Genomic DNA, 22,444 nt, shown 5'->3' with positions numbered 1-22,444 from the left:
CCGCAGTGGGGGCGGGGCGTGGGCCTGCAGGCGGGGCCCAAGGCCTTTCAAGCGGGATGGGGGTGGCGGCAGGTTTCACTGGGCATGCGCCGGGTCTTTAGCTGGTGGGGGCGGTGCTGGTGCCTGCACCACGTCGGTGTGCGCCTTGGGTGTTCTGTCTGCAGCTTTCCTCCGCTTTCTTAGCCAAGCATGGCCTCTCCACAGGGCCTCGAGAGATGTGGGAAGGAAGGGATTTATGTCCAGCTGCTCCGGGGGGAGTGTCCTGGCACGGGGCCCGTGGATGGTGGCAGGGGGCGTTCAACCATGAAGGGCCCTAGGGTGATGAGAGCTCAGGACAGCAGATGTTAGTTAGCTTAGCCGCTATCTCTGGAATTCATTTACTTGTTCTCTCATTCATTTCATTCATTCACTTCATTTGGGAGTACCTACAAAGTGGCGGCTGGGGGCAGAGATGACAAAGACCCAGATTGGACCTCACCGCTTAGTGGGAGGGACAGAAGACTGAGCAGGCAGATAATAATACAGTGTGGTGCCTGCCAAGACCGGGGAAGGACAGGAGCACCCGGGCCGGGGGAGGCTTCCTGGGAGAGGCTCCGTGTGACTAGGGTCCTGAAGGATGGCTAGGAGTTCGTTGGCCAGGGGTTTCGGGGGATGGGGGTGGGAGACAGTATGCCAGGCAGAGGCACAGAGGGGAGCAGGCCGTGCATTATTTGAGTTTGGGGAGACGTTCAATCTGGTTGAAGCCTCCAGTGGGCGGGGGCTGGGGGGGGGGCGAGGTGGTTACTGAACTATGATGCTAGAAACCCTGTCCGGGCCACGGCCACAGCGTGAGGGCTGGGAATGCCTCTCTGAGGACTGTCACAACTTCATCCTGCGAGCCTCAGTGTTGTGAGGCCCCGAGGGCTTTGAGCTGGGGGTTGTGTTGGGATTTACGCCTTAGAAAGCTCTGTCTGGCAGCTGTGTGGTGGCTGGATCTGAGAGTGTCATCGGAGGGTGAGAGACAGCCAGCTGGCCAGGGAGGAGGCTGTTTCTACAGCCCAAGTGACAGATGGTGAGGCCTGGATTAGGGCAGTGGCAGTGGGGAGGGGCTGGGAAGGGGGTGGGGTGGCCAGCACAGGGTGACTGACTGTCTGGGGAAAGGAGGGCGCCTAGTCACCTATGGTGCTGGCCTGGGTTGGGTGCCGGGGTGCCACCCATCTCTCCAAAATCTTAGCTTGGTTTGTTGGAAGCATATTCTCTCCCTGGGGAACAGGGCGGGGACCCAGCTGAGGTTTGACCTGCAGTAACAGGAACTGTTACTGTTTTTATCCTGCTTGAGCCTCTTCTGTGCCCTCAGATGAATACTCTTTATACATATGGGGAAACTGAGGCACACGTAGGGAAGGGCTTGGGAGAAAGTCCCTACCAAAAGCCTAGAGGTGTGAGATGGAAAGGGGACATTTTACTCTCGGTATGGTCAGTGGCAGGCACGGTCCTATACTGGCATGGCTCCACCTCCTTCCTGTTTTGGGCCCCTCTCTCCCCCAGCTGGGGGCCTGCTGTCTGCCTTCCACTGTCCCCCTCAAAACAAGCTGGTGTCGTCTGGGTACTGGGTAAAGCCTCATCAGGACCCAGCTAATCACAGTGAAGGGCTCCCCTGGAGTGGATCGGGTAGTGCTGGCGGCTGGCCGGGTGGACACGCAGAGGCACGGCGAGCTGAAGACCTGCCTTGTGACTCTGGCCCCACCAAGGGAGAGCTGCGCTGAGAGGGCTGCGTGTCAGGGAGGCCCAGGCCCGGCTCTTAGTCCGTGGGGGCTGGTGCAGCAATGCAGGGGATGTATTTTAGGAGTTGAGCTTGCAGGACTTGCTGATGCACTGGGCGTGGGGTCTGAGAGAAGGAGAAGCTGAGGATGATCCTGAGGTTTTTGGCAATGCTGATCTGCCTCTCACTGAATGGGAAGGACTGGGGAGGAGCAGGGGTTTTCTGGGGGTTTTTTTTGTTTGTTTTTGTTGCGGGAGGTGTTGCAGGCAGAGAAATCCAGTTATCTATCTACCTATTTATCTACTTATCAAGATTGGAAATCCACATGGAGAAAGAGCCTGGAGTTCATGGGGGAGGCTAGGTTTTGAGAGAAGAATTTGAGACCTCAGCCAGGCGAAGAGGCTCACTCCTGTGATCCTAGCACTCTGGGAGGCTGAGGCAGGAGGGTGGCTTGAGGCCAGGAGTTCAAGACCAGCCTGAGCAATATAGTGAGACCCTAAAAATAGGAAAATTAGCTAGGCATGGTCTTGTGCACCTGTAGTCCCAGCTACTCGGGAGGCTGAGGCAGGAGGATCACTGGAGCCCAGGAGTTTGAGATTGCAGTGAGTTATGATTATACCACTGCACTCTAGCCTGGGTGACAAAGTGAGACCCTATCTCAAAAAAAAAAAAAAAAAAAAAGAATTTGAGACCACTTTTCATCATTGACTGTCCAGCCCCCTGAGCTTCTGTGCGCTGATGGGCATGTGTCAGATTCCTCATGTGTGCCTGGCACATGGTAGGCCAACAATAAAAGGCCATTGGTGCTGTGGTTAATGTTATATGATGCTCACTTTCTTGGCCCCCAGCCTTCCTCTCCTCCTTCTCCTCTCTTTTCTCTGTCTTCCCTCCTTTTCAACATCCTTGGGTCTGTTGGTCCAGGGGAAAGTATTTGCTAAGAAGAGAGTCCGCAAGTACGTGGCTGTGGGGTGGGGTCAATTTCTTCTCTTCGTTGGAACATGCCTGGGCATCTCACCCTGAGCTGCCCAGCCCTTCCTGGCAGTACTGGACCCAGGAAGCAGGACGGGCTCCCAGCCTGCTAGAGATGGCCAACCCTCAGCCCAGCCATGTTCATCCTGGTGGTCCCAAGGCTGGGGTGCCCTCCCTCTCTGAAATGCCATCATCCCAGATCCCTAGGGCCAAGACAGTGCCTCTGTAGGGTATCGAAGTTCCCACAGTCTAACCCTCAGTCCCAGGAGCCGGGACATCCTTGACCAGGCTGGGCAGGGGACAGAACCGTGTAGGGTGGTGGCAGGCTTCGGGCTTGTAGGCAGCACTCAAATGGGAGGGGCAGAGACGGCCGATGGAGAGCTCCCTTCCCCCAGTTTCCTCTGATCTCCCCCACCAGCAACAGGTACCTTGTTTGTCATGGAGAGAGCACTGGACGTAGAGTCCAAAGACTCCTAAGATTCTAGTCCTGGCTCTGCTGCTGAGAGCTTGGACTGCACTTGCATAGTAGAGCAGATGGCCCTTATGTCCTCTTCTGAGGTCCTCATGAGATAGGAGTGTGCGTGGGCTGGGATGCCCTGGCTGGCTTCCCTGGCTGGGCAAGGGAGGTGCAGGTTGCTGGGCATCCATCCCCTAGGCCAGCGCTCGAGCCGCCTCTCTCTGCAGTGCACTGCCAGAAGATCGTCCACAGAGACATCAAGCCCTCCAACCTACTCCTGGGGGATGACGGGCACGTGAAGATTGCCGACTTCGGTGTCAGCAACCAGTTTGAGGGCAACGATGCTCAGCTGTCCAGCACGGCCGGGACCCCGGCATTCATGGCCCCCGAGGCCATTTCTGATTCTGGCCAGAGCTTCAGTGGGAAGGTGACTTCCAGGCCCTGGGCCAGGTTGGGCTTCGGGCAGAGGGGTGGGACAGCTTGCGGCAGGGGCCTAATTTGCAACCTGAGCATGCCAAGGTCCGTGTGTCTAGGCCTCTAGGGAGTGACACATCTGCCTCTTCCTTGGAGCATGACAAACTCCCCACCTTTGGCCTTCCTTTGTTTTCCAGCAAAATGGCCCCAAATCTGCCCTGCAGGTATTTACTGCCAGTTGCTCTGTGCTGGGTTCTGAGCTGGGCTATGGAACAGGCAGAGAGACTCCAGCCCTGCTTCCTGCCCTTCTGGATGGTGAAAAGGGCAGGAGAGCTTATATTTTGGGGATGTCAGAGGCTCCCCTCAGATCTTAGACATGGCAGGCTTTGAACTTGGCCTTGAAGAGCAGGGAGGATCTGAGCAGGAGCTAAAGCCCAGAGAACATACAAGAGAACTGAGGGGCAGGGGCAGAGTGTGGAGGACCTGGAAGTTTGGGCTTCCTCCTAAGCGACAGGCGTGTAGGCTGAGCATTCTGAGCAAGGGGTTACACGGGTCGGCGTGTTTCCCGGGGCCCACGCCCCTTCTCGACTGTGGAGCCAGCGCTGATTGCCCCACTGCACCCTGCCAGTGAGGCTGTGGCGTGGCTGAGGGGCGTTTGCACACGTGTGTGGGTGCAGAGCCCAAGAAAGAGGTCAGGGACACAGATAAGGATTTTAAAAAATGTTTAGTTTTGATACAATTCTAAATTTACAGAAAAGTTGCAAGACTAGTACAAAGACATTCCATGTATCTTTTTGCCCAGATTCACCAATTATCAACATTTTGTTCCATTTGCTTTTTTGTCATCTCTTTCTATTTATATGTGTTCATATTATATCTCTCTGAGCCATTCGGAAGTTAAGTTGGAGACGCTATGGCCTTTGTCACTCGATATGTCAGTGGACATTTCCTTAGAACAAGGACATTCTCTTACATAACCTCAGTGCAATGATCAAAGTCAGGAAATTTATCATCGATAAGGGTGACATAATCTACAGGCCTTATTTAAACTTCATCAGTTGTCCCAATAATGTCATTTATAACTTTTTCTAGTCCAGGATCCAATCTGGGTTCACTTGCCACATTTCACTTGTCTTGTCGCTTTGGTGTCGTTTAATCTGGAAGAATTCCTCGCCTTTCTTTGTCTTTCCTGACCTTGTCATTTTTGAAGAGAACAAGCCTGTTACTTTGCAGAGTGTTGTCGGTTTGCATTTGTCTGGTGTTCCCTGGTTGGATTCAGATGATGCATCTGGGGCGGGAATCCGTAGGTGGAGATTCGAGAATCACTCATGTAAGAGAGAAAGCGCACAGCAGGAGGAGGCGTGGGGTCCTGGGGGCGGGGGATGGAGAGAGAGCCCGTTAGAAGCCAGGGTGTGGGGGAGCCCGATTGTGCTTGGGAGCCTTGAGGAGTCATGGCACTGGCACGGGATGTGGGGACTGGACAGGGCTGCTTCCTGTGTCAGGAAAGGTGGATTGTTAGAAGGGAAGACCCCCCGAAGCCAGAGCCTGTTTGTGAGTGTAAGTTTAATACATGCCATCATTCCTGCGGTATGTCCATGGCATGGTGGCGGCAAATGTGACCCTGTGGATAAAGGGGGCTTTGCACCTATTGCACCAGACATACCTGGTTTGGGTCTATCTCGAGGAGACTCAGGACCCTCGGAGAGCAGGGGACCTGTTCTGATCACCCCTGTGTCCCCAGTGCTCAGCACAGGGCCCAGCATGGAGCATGCACCTGGGAGTGTTTGTTGAGTGAATCCATACATGATTGAGGAAGGAGGTTCCCCGCAGGGCCTCTCTCCCACAGCCCACCGGAGCTGGGTGGGCGGGGAGCGGCCATACCTGTTGGGGGACTGATGTGAGCGTGTTTCTTTCTAGGCCCTGGACGTGTGGGCCACTGGAGTCACACTGTACTGCTTTGTCTACGGGAAGGTGAGTGCAGGCGAGGCCAGCAGAGCTGGGGCGGGCCCAGACCCCAGACCCCGACCCTGAGCTGGACCCAGTGAGCCAGGCGTGGGTGGCAGATGCAGGCTCTTCTTTTGTGTCCACTTCCTTTGGAAGGTGGCTTTTGAAAGAGCCCACCTGGCTCAGAGAAGGCTGAGGAAGAAGAGGGTCTTTCTGTTTTTCTCTGATCCCCTTGGGAGAGATTCATGTGGCGTCTCAGAACAGCAGACATCCAAGAGGGGGTGCAGACGGTGATGTAGGCCCCTCTCCAGCCAGAGTGCCCCTGTCCCACTGCCCCTTGGTGCCATCTGTTCATCCATCCATGCATTCACTCAATTGTTTGGTTTTTTTTTGAGACAGAGTCTCGCTTTGTTGCCCAGGCTAGAGTGAGTGCCGTGGTGTCAGCATAGCTCACAGCAACCTCAGACTCCTGGGCTCAAGCGATTCTCCTGCCTCAGCCTCCTGAGTAGCTGGGACTACAGCCATGTGCCACCATGCCCGGCTAATTTTTTCTATATATATTAGTTGGCCAATTGATTTCTTTCTGTTTATATTAGAGACGGGGTCTCGCTCTTGCTCAGGCTGGTTTCGAACTCCTGACCTCGAGCAATCCGCCCACCTCTGCCTCCCAGAGTGCTAGGATTACAGGCGTGAGCCACTGCTCCCGGCCTCAATTGCTCATTCATTCAACACATCGTCCTTTACTCCACCTCTGAGTCAGGCTGGACCTTGGGGACATCCAACACCGCCATGACCGAGATTCCGTGTGCAAGTGCCCCTACTCTAGTGACCGCACTGAGAGGCAGGAGGGAATCTCAGCGAACACGTTTCCAAACTCCAGGCCCTGGGAGTGGAGGCCTGGCTGCAGGTGGCTGTAACGCCTGCGGGTACACCCAGCCTCATAGCTCCCTCGGCGACTCATCCATTTGGCCGATGTTTGTTGAGCCCCTGTGGTGTGCCAGGCCCTGAACACGCCAGTGGAGGTCCTTCCTGCCTATTGGAGGGCCCAGCGCTGCTCCCCACGCCTGGCCCCCAGGGAATGAGGGCCAGTCCCCCAGCTCGGGTCAAGGCCCTGGGCCCACATCCTTTGTGTGCCTGTCCCCCCGCAGTGCCCATTCATCGACGACTACATCCTGGCCCTGCACAGGAAGATCAAGAATGAGGCTGTGGTGTTTCCTGAGGAGTGAGTTCCCACCTGGGGGGCCCCTGGGGCTACCACCCCTCCTGGGGAAGATGGTCCTGAATTATAGGAGAGCTTTTGCCCTTTGAAGACCCCACCCCAGCCTGCAGACCTGGGGGGGAGTGCTGCTCTCTGGAGAGGGCCCCTGAGCAGGTAGAGGGGTGGGACTGGGGAACCAGGGTCTCTGAGATGTCCTTGTACAGATGGGAACTCAGAGACCCAGAGTTGGGCGGGATGACCCCAGGTCTCTCATCCAGACCACTCCTTCACTGCAGGCCTACATGGGGTCGGTGGCACCAGCCCGTCGCAGCTCCTGGACTCCCGGGGAACTTCCACGCATCCCACGCGGGGTGGGGGGACCTTCAGGGTGCCAGCGTGCTCCCCATTTCACGGAGGGAAGGGTGGATGCTCGGAGGAGTTTTCAGTGGGGCTGGGATGTGGAGCCACTCTCTCCTTCCATTGTCGCTGGGGTCTCTGGGCCCAGGGAGACTGTCTGGGAGGGTCCCTGCTCACACTGTGCCAGCCTGGGCTCCCTGCTCCTCGTTTCTCAAGGCCCTCTACCCTCTGCTCAAGGACTAGAGCAGGTCAGAAACTGAAATGGGACTTGTTCTCGATGACTCCTGCTCTCTGGTGCCCATTTCCTGTCTGGTCCCCTTACCCTGTTGAGTCCACCTCTTACCTGTCCCTGGGGTCCATTGCCACCTGCAGCCCCTGCCCCGCATAGGCCTCAGGCCCTCTCCCCAGACTGGTCCAGCCGCCTCCTCTCTGGCCTCCCTCCAGTCCGGCCAACACGATCTGACTGTATCTCCTGCAGAAAGTTCACCTGAGGCTTCCCACAGCCCTGAGGACGGAGGTCCCTCCCTGGCCCTGGCATCCCAGGACCCTGCATTCTGCTACCCGCTCGTCTGCTGGCACAGCAGTCCCTTCCCCAAGCCCCAGCCAGCTGTCTTCCGTTTCCCACCTATCCTTTGCTTTCCTGTCTCTGTGCCTTTCCTCCTGCTGTCCTCCTGCCAGGGGTAGCTTTCTCCCCAGCCCAGGAGTTGTAAAAGGGATGAAGCATCTAAGACAGCAGAGAGACCAAAGTCAGCTGTCCCGAGGGGGGTTCCTCCCTCATAGGCTTGGACGCCTGGGCTGCCCAGTCCAGGTTGACATGGGCTGATCGTGGTGCTGCTTTCCCTTGCATCTCCCACCCCTGCCCGTGCTCTGCTGGGTGGCGCTATACCAACCTGCTAACCTCTCTGGGCCTCAGTTTCCTCCTCTGTCAAATGAGAGAGGATCTTTCCTGGCCACCTCCCAGGTGCAGGAAGGATAAGATGGTGAGTGGGAGTGCAGGCCCCTGGTGTCCCATAGAGACTCTTCTCACGGCGTTTTTACCATCTTTGCCACCCGGGGGCGGGGGTCCTGCACCCACGGAACTCCGTTTGTGTTTGTGGCTCCTGTCCTGCTGGGAGACAGGGAAGGATATCCCTGTCCTACTCAGGGAAGGATATCCACTTCCTTGTTCTGAAACTCCCTGAGGTTCTGAAACTCCCGGCACCTTAGGGATGTCCCTCCTGCTGTCTGGAGCTCTGTCTGTCCTCCCATCTGAGGATGAGGGGCAGTGTGTCTCTGGTCACAGGGTGGGGAGGAGAGGTGAGCAGGGAGGGGCCTTGTCAGCAGGCTCACCATCGGCTCTTTCCTTCCCCGTCTCTAGGCCGGAGGTCAGCAAGGAGCTCAAGGACCTAATTCTGAAGATGCTAGACAAGAATCCCGAAACACGAATTGGGGTGCCAGACATCAAGGTGGGGGAACTGGGGGTCTTGGGTTGGGCTGGGACACAGAAAACAGGCCTGTTTCCCCTGCTGTAGAGACCTCCCCCAGGACGTGTGTGTATGGGGTTTGGGTTTGGGGTTTGCGAGGTCAATGTTGGAAGAATGCCTGGAGTCCCCTGCTGACTGTCTGCCCACGGCCCTGACCCCTCCCTGCCCTCCCGGCCTCCGCAGTTGCACCCCTGGGTGACCAAGAATGGGGAGGAGCCCCTCCCCTCAGAGGAGGAGCACTGCAGCGTGGTGGAGGTGACGGAGGAGGAGGTGAAGAACTCCGTCAGGCTCATTCCCAGCTGGACCACGGTGGTAAGAGGACAGGGGAGGGGTGGGGGGCTCCCTTGTCCCGGGAGGGCCTGGGGAGCAGCCTGTGCACTGCCCGAGACTTGCTCTATGCCTGGCCCTGTGTGGGGACAGAGGGCTGCATGTCAGCCAGTCATGACATTGGGCCACCGGGGCCACTATTCCTCCAAAGGCCCCTGGCGAAGGAGGTCACGCCCTTCAGCCTCATGGCAGGAAGACAGCCCATGTTGCCCTGCATGAGGCCCCACACACGCTCGGCTGCAGCCATGCACCCCAGAGTGGCTGCCCTGGAGCCTTGGGACATCTCCCTCTGCCTGGGAGCTCCTCCCCAGACGTCCGCACTCCTCACTTCCTCACTCCCTTCTGGTCCTCACTCCAAAGTCACCCCCTCAGAGCAGGGAGTCTTCCCTGGCCCCTTATCCCCAGCGTCAGGCTCCCCTGTGTCACCCCTTACCCCCTTCCTTTGTTTTACTTTTTCCTCTTTAGCCCCAACCACTGACTAACATATTGTGTATTTCACTGATTTGTCTTCCTTATTTTTTGCCTGTCCCCCACCTAGAATTTAAACTTCACAAGGGCAAGAATTTTGGCCTCGGTGTGGCCCCAGTGTTTAGAATAGTGTCCAGCTGGCACATACTAGTGTTGATGGGATGCATGGATGGATGGATAAGTGAGTGAGTGAGCAAGTGAAAGGATGAGTGCACCGCAGGCTCCATGCACGTGTGTGTGAGTTGACATGGGACTGTCCCTGTTGTGGAGAAGGGACAAAGGCAGAGAGCCAGTGTGCGGCAGCTGCTCCCCTCCTGGAAGCCCCACTGGTTTGGTCATCGCTGCCCCTGGCAGCTCGCCAGGCCTCCCTGCGCTGCCCGGCACAGCCTCTCCTTGGGGCCGTCCCTCCCTGCGTAGCTAGAGGGTGTTTCCCAGTGGCACTTCCAGCCCTGTCCCTCCTCACACGTTCAGCCTGGTGTTGCAGACCCTTCATGGTCTGGTCCTGGCCTCTGCTCCCTTGTCCCTGCTCCCTGGTGCCTAGGTGGCACCAGGCTCCTTGCCATTCTGTGAGATCACCCCCCGCAGCCAGCCCTCTGTGCCATTGCTTCTGTCGTTTCTGATTGAAACGGGACCCCCAGCGGGGCCCACCTGGCAGCTGCTGTCTAAGGAGTCAGAGCAGGGGGCTGCATGCGAGCTGCACTCGCGTGTCTGGGAGCCAGGGCCCGTGCTCATGCTGACGTGTCCTCCCCAGATCCTGGTGAAGTCCATGCTGAGGAAGCGTTCCTTTGGGAACCCGTTTGAGCCCCAAGCACGGAGGGAAGAGCGATCCATGTCCGCTCCGGGAAACTTGATGTAAGTACTGCTGGGCCGGACCCTGCTGGGTGCGCCCTGACAGGCCGAGCCCAGAGCCAGCGGCCTTGGCCAGTCTCAGAGGTAGCCTTGTTTGCACCTCGGTCCTCAAGGCTAGTTAGGGCCAGAAGGGACCTTCATGGCCCAGCACAGACTTCTAGAGATGAGGGGCTCACTCAGCCCCTCCATGGGGCAGGAAGACCTGTCTTCAGCTGGAAGCTTGACATGGTCACACTCTCCCGAGGCATCCAGCTCGGTCCCCTGGGGCTCACGTCGGTGGCCCCGCAACTGATGGCAGCCTGACAGAGGTTTACAGATGGGCTGGTGTCGGCTCCTTGCAGGAGGGAGGGGCACTGTGCCTGGCCGGGGCCCGGGGGCAGTGCTGCCTGCAGCCGGTGCTGAGGCCGCGTGCCCAGGCAGTGCTTTGTGAACACTTGTCCCTGACACGTGGGGACAGGCTGGCCGGCCTGGGGAGAGGAACCCCCCTGTGCAGAAGGCTCCCTGCTGTGAGCCACACCTGTGGGTTCACTACATCCTGGGAGAGGCCAGAAAATCAGTTCCCCCAAAACCTCTGTGGCCTCGTCCTCAGTTCTTCCACCTTCTTCCGCCACAATAAAAGTTAGTTTGGGATGCCAACGAGGCTGGCTGGAGTTTGTACGCAGACCTGCAGAGAGAAAGTCGTGAGGTCCCGAGCCAGGATGCCGTCCTGGGTCAGCGGCGGTCACCTTCCTTTGTCCTGTTGCGGGCGCCGCAGGGAGGAGGGCTGGCGGGAGTGGTGCCCCAGCCTGCTTTGTGGTGGAGGCGTGCCCCCCAGAAAGGAGGGTGCTGGGCTGTCCAGGTGCCCCGGCCTCTCGGGCAGCAGAGCGTCCACTGTGCCGTCCAGGCACCGGGTGCTGGTCCTGTGCGGGGCCTCCCTCCTGGAAGTGGGCTTTTCAGAGGCCCAGTGGGCACGCTGGTGTCTGCTCCTGCTCCTGCCATAGGTCGAGTGCACTCAGGGATGTCCCCGTAATGAGGTGTGGGGCCTGGGAGGGGCCGGACAGAACTGAGCTGCAATTTCCCCCTCTTCAGTGAGGTGGCTGGGTTTGGGGAAGGAGTTCCCTGAGCTCATCTAGATCTGCGGGCCCCTGATGCTGGAATTACACCTAGCCTAGGGGGAACATGTACCATTTGACATCTAAATGGGGCCACTTTTGAGAGTGAACAGGGAAGCTATTAATACTCATGCGGGGACAACAGAAGAATCAGGACGGTGCCCGGCAAACCTGATCCCTCGAGCTCGGGCGCCTGTGCCCCAGCGCCCCCTAGTGGTGGGACGAGCCAGTCACAGGATAAAGACCTCTAGCACCTCCTTTGTGCTCCACAAACTGTGATTGTGACAAGACTGGGCTTAATACTTTCCACTTATAAAATTCTGCAATTCTGTGGCCTAAGTTTAATTTTGAAAGCAGATTTAACCTCCATTATGGAGGCCCAGCATTCGTCCTTGATAGACTCTGTTTTTTATCCTTTGGGATAATTGTTGATACTCTTTAGTAGAGTTAAGTGGGATTGGTCCTTTGTTTAAGGTATCTAAACCCGGCTGGGTGCGGTGGCTCACGCCTGTAATTCTAGCACTCTGGGAGGCCGAGGAGGGAGGATTGCTCAAGGTTAGGAGTTTGAGATCCTGTTTCTACTAAAAATAGAAAGACATTAACTGGCCAACTAAAAATATATAGAAATAATTAGCCAAGCATGGTGGCGCATGCCTGTAGTCCCCGCTACTTGGGAGGCTGAGGCAGCAGGATCGCTTGAGCCCAGGAGTTTGAGGTTGCTGTGAGCTAGGCTGACGCCACGAGTAAAGCTCTAGGCCGAGTAACAGAGTGAGACTCTGTCTCAAAAAAAAAAAAAAAAAATCAAAACCCTTTCATCATTGGTTATTTTATAAAGAGACATCAGACTCTGCCCTGTGAACACGGCAAGGAAAATGCAAAAGGAAAGCCCCTGTCCCCAGCCAGGTTGGCCGGAGAGGTCAGCACCGAAGGCCCTTGAGCTGGCTGACACCTGGGGCTGAGGGGCCTCAGCTGGGCCAGAGCACGGGAGGCTCCGGAGGCCTGAACCGCAGGAGGGTGTGGGCAGCTGCCAGGGTGCAGGGAGGCTACACACGGAGGCCAGGCTTGGGCAAGTGGGTGAGGGGATGTGAGAGATCGTGGGATTCAAATGTCTGAGTGTGCCCCCCTAGTGCACGTTGTGAGCCCTGAGGTCACTCTGTCCCTGGTGTCCCCTGAACAGGAAAGAAGGATATGGTGAAGGGGGCAAGAGCCCAGAGCTCCCTGGCGTCCAAGAAGACGAGGCTGCGTCCTGAGCCCCTGCATGCGCCCAGGGCCGCCCGGCAGCACACTCATCCCGCGCCTGCAGAGGCCCACCACCCTCATGCGACAGCTGTCCCCGCGGGCAGGGGGCCAGGGACCGCGGCCCCTCTCCCGGCCACCTCCCCCGTCGTGCCGCATGACCTCCACGCACGCACGTCCAGGGACAGGATTGGAATATGTGTCATTTGGGGTTTGGGGGGCAGGGCTCCCACAAGGCCGTCCTTCTCCTGGCTCTCCCTGGCCCCACCCATTCTGGGGGGAAACCAGGCGCCCAGGGAGCCCCAGAAACCCCGCCCAGGGCAGGAGGCAGGAGATGGAGATGCTTACTGCAACGGAAGAGACCTCCATGGGGGGCTGGGCAGGCCTGGCTTAGCTGCCACACGCACACGGAGCGGGGTACTCTGCCACTAAGGGTACACAGAACGCTGGTAGAGAGGTTCTGACCCCTCGGTATATTCTTGGGCCTCACTGGGGAGAGAGGGTCAGTATTGGAGAATTCAGATCACTTTTTTATCTTTTACTTTTGTTTTTAACCTGGGGGCAGGGGGGAGGATCTCTACTTAGGAACATCTCATGAGCTTTCCTACAGCTTTTGGGGGGGGTCCCCAGCACACCCCGGCATTATTTGAAAGCCAAGTGGTTGGACTGACCTGCCTGGATTGTGTTTTGCGTTTGGTGCCATCTGGAAAACAGGCTGAACTGAATCAAGCTCTGAGCAAAGGCCTGAGCTGGGGGCACCGCAGCTTCCCTGTCCGTCTCACGCCCTCCCTGCATGGCTCCCCAGAGCCCAGGCTGCAGAAGAGATAGCAGGGGCCGGCATCAACCCAGGGCCATGGACTTGTAGATCTGTGGCCTTGCACGTGCTGGAATAACTGGAATCCACTCTCCGATCCTACACTGGCCTACCAGGCAGCTGCCCTCACGTTCCCACAATGAAGGACAAACCGCCCAGGTTGGAGGCATTGCTTGACACTGAACCCTGGAGGGGTGTGCACACTGGCAGGTGGCCTCTTTGCCAACTGCCTCGCCCCAGGACAGTCAGCGGTCAGCCTGCTCAGAGCAGGAGTGCTGGAGCACGTGTGTGGACATGGCTCTGCTGGAGCAGACTGCGTCTTCTCTCTGAGATCAGTGGCCGGCTGGGCATTTGCTGACCAGATGCACATAGAGGTGGACCTCCAGAGGGAAATAACACAGGACTACTCAGATACCTCTGGAAACATGGGTTAGGTAAAGGATTTCAGCCACGTGTGCGGGTGTCATATTGTAGGAGGGCTTGTTTGGAGGAGGGGGAGGCTGGGCTGAGGGAGGGCCCGCGTCCTGCCGCATCTCTGTGCCTGTGGGTGTACGTCGCGCCTCCACGCACACATGCGTGTGCGTGCCCATCTGCTGCACACAGCACACTCGCATGTCTTGCACCAGTACATGCATTTGTTATATAGTTTCTATGTCTATTTAAGGCTAGGAGCAGAATGCGGCCCATTGTCAATGGGTCCACATTTCTCCCTGGCTTCTCTGCACTAAGGCAGAACGGCCCAGGGCTTAAAAAAATAACTCGGTACTGTTTTTAAGGACACTTTTATAGAGTTCATGGAAGGCACTGAGCATCTCTGGGAGCTCCTGGTTGCAGGGGGCTACAGCGATTGGACCCAACCTTGGAAAGCTCAGAGATGGGCCCAGCTTCACCACCATGTCAGCGCCCATCACTCAGGGTTTTGGTTGGCATCAGTGTTTCTGAATGTAGCACAAGTGATGAACAAACTCCATAAGAGTGTTTTAAAAATTAACTTCCCAGGAAGTGAGTTAAAAATAATAAAAGCCCTTTCTTGAGTTAAAAAGAAAAAAAAAAAAAAAGGCTTTGTGTGTACATTTCCCGCATCTGGCATGTGTTCTTTCTCACCGGCTGGACCAGCTGGCTTGGCTGGCTTTTCTGGAAGGGTGTGAGGCACCCTTGCAGGAGGTGAGAGGGCAGGAGAAGGGGTGGCTCAGGAGGGGGAGTCCAGGATGCAACTCAAGCCCCTGGGTAGGTCCTATGGTCCCTCCTGGGGAAGGATGGGGAGTCTGGGAGCCAGTGGACCACCCACAAGGGCACCTGCCTGTTTCACAGGGGCCCAGGAAGGCCGAGGTCTGGTCCAGGTGAGAGCTGTCACCACTTCTCATGGGACGGAGGTCCCCATGGAGCCTCAGAGGAATGCCTGTGACACAGGTCCAGTGTCCTCCCTATGCCCCCATAGCCTTGGGCACTGGTACAGGCTTTCAGGATCCTGAACCCCTCCAGGGCCTTGATGAAGAGTCATCATTCAAGTCAGAGCTTGAACCCAAGCTTCGCTACCTAATAATTGTGTGACCTTTGGCAAGTCACTGGAGGAACCTCATTTTCTTCATTGGCATAATTTGAATAATAGCACCTGGTTTGTGGGTTTGGAATGGAAAAAACACACTGTTTTCAACTCTGCTCTCACAGCACAATAATTGACACAGAAGACAGCCGTGACCAAAGGTGTGGGGGTCATTCCACACACACCAAGCAAGCGGTCAGTTCTGCAGCAGACACCATCTGGGCGTCCTCCAATTCAATTTTAACGCCTTCTACCTGGTGATGGTGTCAGGTCCTCTGGCGTGAGGGCTCAGTCCCCAAGACTGTGCCGACTTCAGACACCAGTTACAAGGCGAGGCCTCTGGAACATCTGTCTGACCAGCTTCAAGTTGGGGCTCCTGTGACCCCCTCCCTGGGTCAGACTAATTTGCTAGAGGCCTGGTGCCTCTCAGAGATGCCTTGGGACTCTGGATCCCACAGACCCTTTGTCTCTGCCCTCTGCAACCCCTGATATCCTATGGGCTCTCCTCAGCCTGGGGGAGAGGAGGGAAGGGTGGCCAGGGCCACTGAGGGTTCCAACTTTCCCAGGGGGACACCCCAGACACAGGGTGGGACTCACATAAACACTCCTCAGGTTATGGAGTCACCTTGCCACACGCAGGCGTCACTCACACAGCCCCCCCTCAGGCAAATGAGCAGGCCTGTCTCGGGCCGCCCTCTGGGCACTGGGACTCTGCTGAGGGAGCCCAGTGCTGGGCCTGGGGTCCACTGAGGCTCAGGAGGGGCCTGTCCTCAGTCTCACCGCAGAACAGAGCCCTGGCCCTCGAGGAGCCCCTGCGCTGCTCCAGCCTCCTGCTGGACTGGGCCCCTGAAGGCACCGTGCTGCTTGCTCCACGCCCCTAGACACACGGACATAGCTCTGCTCTCGGGGGCTTCAGACACATCCATTTCTCCAGCTAGGAGGAGCCAGCAGAAAAAGCCTGGGTCTTGTCACTGTCCAGGCTGGGCTGCCAGCCCCTGTCCAGGTCGGGCTGACCAATTCATCATTCATTAGCCTATCCCCACTTTGTGTGGTCAGCCTCCTGCCCTCCCAACTGCACAGGCCCCGCCACCTCCAAGAAGCCTTCCATGGTCCATAGTGGTGTGTGGTTTGGTGTCTGGCCCATTTCCTACAAGACTGGGGCCAGGAAGCAGGAATCACAGCTTTGCCAACTGGCTGAGTCACTTTCACAATGTATGCCTGCCCCTCACTGCTCCCCCGTGTTGAAGACCAGTCGAGGAGCATCTCTCAGGAAGCCCTTTTCCTGGCCTGTTTACCTCTGGCCTTTTCTGGTTCTCTGTGTCCTGCCCCTCAGCCTACAGACTTGCTCAGGCCTATTAGGTAGAAAGCAAGTATCTGTCCCCCTTGATTTCTGAGGGCTGCTGCTCCCCACTCCGGGTAGTGTTGCCTCTCAGATGCCCTCTGCATGGGGCTCCCTGTTCCGTTACTGCCGGCCTCACTCAGCCCCACCCCAGCAGGACTGGTCACTGTCCTAGCCATGACCCATGTGATTGGCTGATGCCCTCTGCACTTCGACCCCCAGTCCTTTGGTCTCTCCCACCCTCCATCCCCCAACACACACACACACAGCCTGTGCACAAGTCTACACTGAAGGAATGAAACAGGGTCAGCGGGGAACTGCACAACTGCAGGGCACTGGCTACACTTCTCACTTGGTTTCCCCGCAGAGTTCAAGAGGGATTATGTCTCAGGTTCTGGAGCGTTCACAAGGAGAGGACTCTGCTTGCCCTCAAGTGTCCCCCTCTCCTTTAAGGCGATCTGTGCCATCATCCACCTACCTCCCTGGGAAACCCACCCCAAAGATGAGAAGGGCTCCCCACCCACTGTGGTCTGCCTGTCCCCTCCTTCCCCACCCTCCATTCCCAATCCAGTCTGAAGCACAAATTAGTTCTCAACCTGGTAACACGCTACACTCTCCTAGGGAGCTTTTAAATCATGATGCCTGGGTCCTACCCTGGGAAGTTCTGGTTCAAATGGTCTGGGGTATAGTCTAGGTGTAAGGATTTTTTTTTTTAATTAATAGACTTTATTTATTTATTTTTTGAGCAGTTTTAGGTTTATAGAAAGTACAGACAGTACCCATACACCCCTTCAAACTCTGCTTCCTGCCCCCCAGTTTCCCCTATTATTAACATCTTGCATTGGGGTACACTTGTTATAACTGATGAGCCAATATGGAGACATTATTATTAACTGAAGTCCACAGTTTACATTAGGGTTCACTCTGTGCTGTACATCCTATGGGTTTTGACAATGTATAATGACACACATCCACACTTACAGCATCATATGGAATAGTTTCACTACCCTAAAAATCTGTGCTCCACCTGTTCATCCCTCCCTCTCCCTCCTCTCTCTGACAACCACTGATCTTTTTTTTACTGTCTCCATAGATTTTGCCTTTTCCAGAATGTCATATAGTCAGAATCATTTAGTATATAACTTTTCCAGTTCCCCAGGTGATGTTAATGAACAGCAAGGGTTGACATGAGTAGCCCTGGTCTAGGATTTGGCGAAGAGGGTTGGTAGATCGGTGCTTTATGTTCCTAAATCTAGCACAGGCAAAGGTCTCATGTGCTTTGGTATGTCCATCTATCCATCCATCCTTTCAATATTTTGTCCAGGGCCTTTCATAACCAGGCACTGAGTTAGACACTAAGCCAAACCAACACGGTTCCTGCTGTCATGGCCCTCACAATCCACAGCAAGAGACAGCCATTAATCAAGTTGCCATGTTGAGTGCATGGATGATTTTGAACGATGAGTGCTGACTATTGTGCTGATCAGGGACGGAGGGAACACAGGAATGGACCTGGCAGGTTGAGTCTGGGGTGCCTTGAGACATTCAAGGGAAGAGGTGCAGGTAGCAGTTGGACATGCAGGTCTGGAGCTCAGAGGAGAGGTGAGAACTGCAAATGGAGAGGTGAGGGCCCTTGGGATGTGGATGGCAGTGGGGTTGGAAGCCATGCATGTATGCGAGGAGATGGACTGGGGTGGAGGTGAGCATGGGTGAGAAGACAGAGGGCCCAGGATCGAGCCCTGATGAACTGTCACTGTTGGGGGAGGAGAAAGAACCTGCAAAGGCACTGGAGCAGGAGCAGTGGGGAGGTAAAAGGAAAACTGAGTGTGGCATTATAATGGCAGGGTGTCTATGATGCGGAGTGGTCAAGGGAGAAGAGGGGAACAGAGAAAGGGAGGGAAGATGGTCCTTTTAGGAATTTAGCTATGTAGCGGGGGGGGGGGGGCATGGATATAGTACCCCCACCAGGAGCAGCTGCTCCGTGACTTTCTCTTTGACTATGGAAATTTCTCCTTAACTATGACTTAGGGGTCTAGGATGTGGGGGTCGTGTGCCCAGTGTAAACGTGCATTAAATAACATCTCTACCGTAATCAGCAGGGCATCACCTCAGGCCGGTGGGCCTCGTTACCAGTCTTCAAGCAGCATTTGATTTCACCTTAGGAGCTCATATAACCTTTCAATGGCTTTTCCCTTTGTTACTCCAGGAGAGACAAGATTCCATTATTTTTATTCCCCTCCTCCCTGAGTTGGAGAAGGAGGGAAAAAGGAGAGGGAATGGCCAATTTCAGTTAAAGAAAACCCAAAAAGGAACCTTTTAGAAGACCCTGTTAATATCCTCCCCGGCCCACTAGCCTCCCCTTCACAAACTTCTCAAAAGAGTGGTCCACACTGCCTCAACTCCAGCCATTACTCTGCTTTTGCCTTCATGGACATTGGTCTCTTCCAAGTCACCAATGGCCAAGGAACCTCTAGACCCAAGCTAAGTTCCAATGTCAAGTTGTGGTTGAATTTGACACTTGATCACTCTCTTCTTAAAACTCTCTAGTCTGTCCCAGTGTCCCATTCTCCTGGTTTTTTTTTTTTCTTTTTTTTTTTTTTTGAGACAGAGTCTCACTTTGTTGTCCAGGCTAGAGTGAGTGCCGTGGCGTCAGCCTAGCTCACAGCAACCTCAAACTCCTGGACTCAAGCGATCCTCCTGCCTCAGCCTCCCGAGTAGCTGGGACTACAGGCATGCGCCACCATGCCCGGCTAATTTTTTTATATATATATCAGTTGGCCAATTAATTTCTTTCTATTTATAGTAGAGACGGGGTCTCGCTCTTGCTCAGGCTGGTTTTGAACTCCTGACCTTTGAGCAATCCGCCCGCCTCGGCCTCCCAGAGAGCTAGGATTACAGGCGTGAGCCACCGCGCCCGGCCTCTCCTGGTTTTTTCTATTAAAAATTATCCAGAATTTGGAAATAGTGAAAAGGACTACACAGATGTCCTCTCAGTGCAGTGCCAGGTATTATCCAACATGCCTTTTCTACCTGGGGAGCCATCTGATTCTCTAGGGATGTGTAGCTTTGTTTGATTTCTTATTTACTAGTTTTTTTAAGAGACAGGGTTTTGCTCTGCCACCCAGGCTGGAATTTCTGAGCTCAAGTGATCCTCCTACCTCAGCCTCTCAAGTAGCTGGGACTACAGGCACATGTCACTGCACCCAGCTAAGACTTCTTATTTACTATTTATTATTTATTATTCTTTTAGGGACAGGGCTTCACTCTGTTGTCCAGGCTGGAATGCAATAGTGTAGTCATAGCTCACTGCAGCCTCCAACTCCTAGGCTCAAGTGATCCTCCTGCCTCAGTCTCTTGAGTAACTGACACTACAGGTGTGTGCCACCATGCCCAGCTAATTTTTTTTATTTTTGTAGAGATAGGGTCTCACTATGTTGCCCAGGCTAGTTTTGAACTCCTGGCCACAAGTGATCTTCCTGCCTGCCTCAGCCTCCTTACTCCTTATCTACTATGGATTAGGGTATTTTACAACTCTATGAGAGTAGAGGTTACTTTATAGAAAATTCATAACATGTACATAATTCTTATCCAGTAGCAATGCAAATGTCTGCTGTCTGGTAGAAAAGGGAACCCCAAAGGTTATAGTTTCTTGCCTTGTAGAGCATTAATCTGCCTTGTCAAATGCATCTCAACATTCCTTTGACTGACCAACTATATTCATTCTCAATTTCTCTTTTGAACTAGTCTTGATATCTTACTAGTTTCCTCACTCATTAATGAATGGATAAGCTTTGACATGTGTTCATTTTATATTTGTTTGAGAGTCATGTGTTTTAGCTTTTTGAAAATTATTTTTTACCACCTCCTAAATCCTTCATGGCTCCACCTCAGCTGGCTGCACCAAGGACAGGAAAGGGGGGCAGGTGAGTTAGGTGACCAAAAGGGGAAAGACACAAAGGGCTTTTCTGACAGAGCCTAGGAGCCTTGGTATTTATCTGATGTCCTGGCTTGCCCTGGACTCCTAGTTCACCTGCCAGCTAAAGCCCTGCCAGGGTGCTGGTTCTCACCTGAACTGCACTGAACTGCAATGTTGAATCCTCCCTGAATCAAATCCTCAAGCAACAAGGCTCCTACCCAGCAGGGACAGGGGCCTGCCCAGCCCCCTCTGCTGGCCTCGTGGTGTCCATAGTGGAGGAGGAATTGCTTCTTCCTCTGTCATCCCCCACCCCACAAGCCTAGTAATGGTGGGACCTTGACTGTCACCCACAGCTGGCCATGCCAAGTACACACTTTCTTTCACATGTTCCTTAAAATACACACAAATGCATTCCATGCATTCAACCTAATTTTGTAACTATTTTGTGTCCCATTCATCAAGGAAAACTAGTCCTCTAAAGCGCTCTGCCTTTTTTTTTTTTTTGAGACAGGGTCTCATTCTGTTGCCCTGGCTAGAGTGCATTGATGTTATCATAGTTCATTGCAACCTCAAACTCCTGGGCTCAAGTGATCCTCCTGCCTTGGTCTCCTGAGTAGCTGGGACTATAGTGAAATGCCACCACATCTGGCTAATTTTTTCTATTTTTAGTAAAGACGAGGTCTCACTCTTGCTCAGGCTGGTCTCCAACTCCTGAGCTCAAGTGATCCTCTGGCCTTGGCCTCCCACAGTACTAGGATTATAGGTGTGAGCCACTGTGCCAGACCAAGAGCTCTGTGTTGTGTTTGCCCTGTGATTTAACCCAAATTTAAGAAAAACTATGATGTACTGCACCCCTTCTATTAGATCCTGTATCTATATATAATTATCTCATTTAACCCTCAACCACCTCATTTGGAGATGGGTAATATTTTTCCATTTTACTGATGAAGGAACTTAGGCTCCACAGGGTTCAGTGGCTCACCCAAGGCCACACACCATGTGTGGGGCAGGGCTGGCCAGATTGACGCCCAGGTGTGTCTCATGCTGATCATGCTCTTCCTTGGCTTACAATTATTTGTTCCTCCATGGTCAGAGCTGGTAGGGCTCAGAGACCCTGGGGTCCCACCTGATCACTCACCAGGCAGGAAACCAGGCCCAAAAAGGGGCCAGGACCAGCCTACGGTTACACAGGGAGGAAGATGCAAAATCAGGACTCAAAGCAAAAACTGACCAGTGGTGCTCTCTGGAAGCCAACACTCCTTCTCCCCCACTAGGCTCTCAGAAAAATATCAGCAGGAAACCATGTTCACAGGTCTACAGTGGATAGCACCTTCAGGAGTCAGGAATTTGAGGTCTAAGCCCTGGCCTTTGGGCAGGTCACCACCCTCTTGGAGTCTCAATTTTAGTGTATTTTGGGGAGACCTGAAAGAGACAAAGGTTGGCAAGGCAAGTAACTTTGTAAATCTGCAGATTGCCCAGAGGTGATATACCAAGGCTCACTGTGGGCTCTGGAGCCAGACCGTCTAGGTTTAGGTCCAGGTTTTATTCCTTAAATAGCCTGTCACCTTGGCTACATTTCTGTGCCTCAGTTTCTTCATATGTGAAACAGGAGTACTAATAGGACCTACTTCATGGGGTTGTTGTCAGGGCTCAAGCGCTTTGAGGTGTCTGGCACCTAGTGATCGCTTGAGTACAGATTTAGACCCGTAACCCGGACTACACCGAACTCCTCCAGATCCCGTCCCCTCCAGCAGGCCCCGCCCCCGTCCTCACTCGGTCCCGCCTTCTCCTCACCAGGTCCCGCCGCAGCCGGCCCGGGTTCCTCCCGCCACCAGGGGGCGGGAACGCTAAAGCCGGCCTTCTGGCAGAAACAGGTGACGCTCTAGGTATCGGTGGCGGCTCCTCGGTGGCCACTGGCGGCGGCGCTCTAGCCGGCGGGTGTGCGGGGCGGGCTCTCAGTGGTGCGGCCGGCAGGCAGCGATGGCGGCCGTACGGGGCCTGCGGGTGTCGGTGAAGGCGGAGGCCCCGGCGGGGCCAGCTCTGGGGCTCCCGTCACCTGAGGCAGAGTCCAGTGTGGACCGTGGCGAGCCGGAGCCTATGGAGGTGGAGGAGGGCGAGCTGGAGATCGTGCCGGTGCGGCGCTCGCTGAAGGAACTGATCCCGGTACGGGCGGGGGGCGGGGAGCGAGGAGGAGGTTGCGGAGCGAGTGCCCTGCGCCGGAGGGGGCCGGAAGGGGCCGGAAGGGGAGGCGGCGGGAGCCCTGGCCCGGGGAAGTCGGCGGAGCTGGCGAGAGGGGCGCGAGCGCCCGGGGGGCGGGG

At 55.2% G+C, this 22,444-nt stretch overlaps 2 protein-coding genes across 4 annotated transcripts in view; both read left to right on the top strand.

Moving 5' to 3' along the window:
• CAMKK1 (calcium/calmodulin dependent protein kinase kinase 1) overlaps positions 1-16,911 on the top strand; it is a 29,710-nt gene extending 12,799 nt beyond the window's left edge. Inside the window, exons 10-16 of one of the 2 annotated variants that reach the window (XM_075994222.1) lie at positions 3,395-3,594; positions 5,499-5,552; positions 6,674-6,747; positions 8,438-8,525; positions 8,727-8,855; positions 10,090-10,190; positions 12,456-16,911. In XM_075994222.1, the coding sequence (XP_075850337.1) occupies positions 3,395-3,594; positions 5,499-5,552; positions 6,674-6,747; positions 8,438-8,525; positions 8,727-8,855; positions 10,090-10,190; positions 12,456-12,528 (719 nt within the window). In that variant the 3' untranslated portion in view covers positions 12,529-16,911. The remainder of the gene's footprint in view (positions 1-3,394; positions 3,595-5,498; positions 5,553-6,673; positions 6,748-8,437; positions 8,526-8,726; positions 8,856-10,089; positions 10,191-12,455) is intronic. The other variant, XM_075994221.1, reaches the window with a different exon arrangement.
• A 5,142-nt stretch (positions 16,912-22,053) lies between these two features.
• The window catches only part of NCBP3 (nuclear cap binding subunit 3), a 43,587-nt gene continuing 43,196 nt past the window's right edge, over positions 22,054-22,444 (top strand). For both annotated transcript variants that reach the window (XR_012913031.1, XM_075994220.1), the window contains exon 1: positions 22,054-22,289. Coding sequence is in view for 1 of the 2 variants with exons in the window: in XM_075994220.1 (XP_075850335.1) it covers positions 22,107-22,289 (183 nt within the window). In the remaining variant the exon portion in view is untranslated. The remainder of the gene's footprint in view (positions 22,290-22,444) is intronic.

Source organism: Microcebus murinus, chromosome 18 (assembly GCF_040939455.1).
Source record: "Microcebus murinus isolate Inina chromosome 18, M.murinus_Inina_mat1.0, whole genome shotgun sequence".
Lineage (NCBI taxonomy): Eukaryota > Metazoa > Chordata > Mammalia > Primates > Cheirogaleidae > Microcebus > Microcebus murinus.
This window is presented reverse-complemented; position numbering and strand designations above follow the sequence as displayed.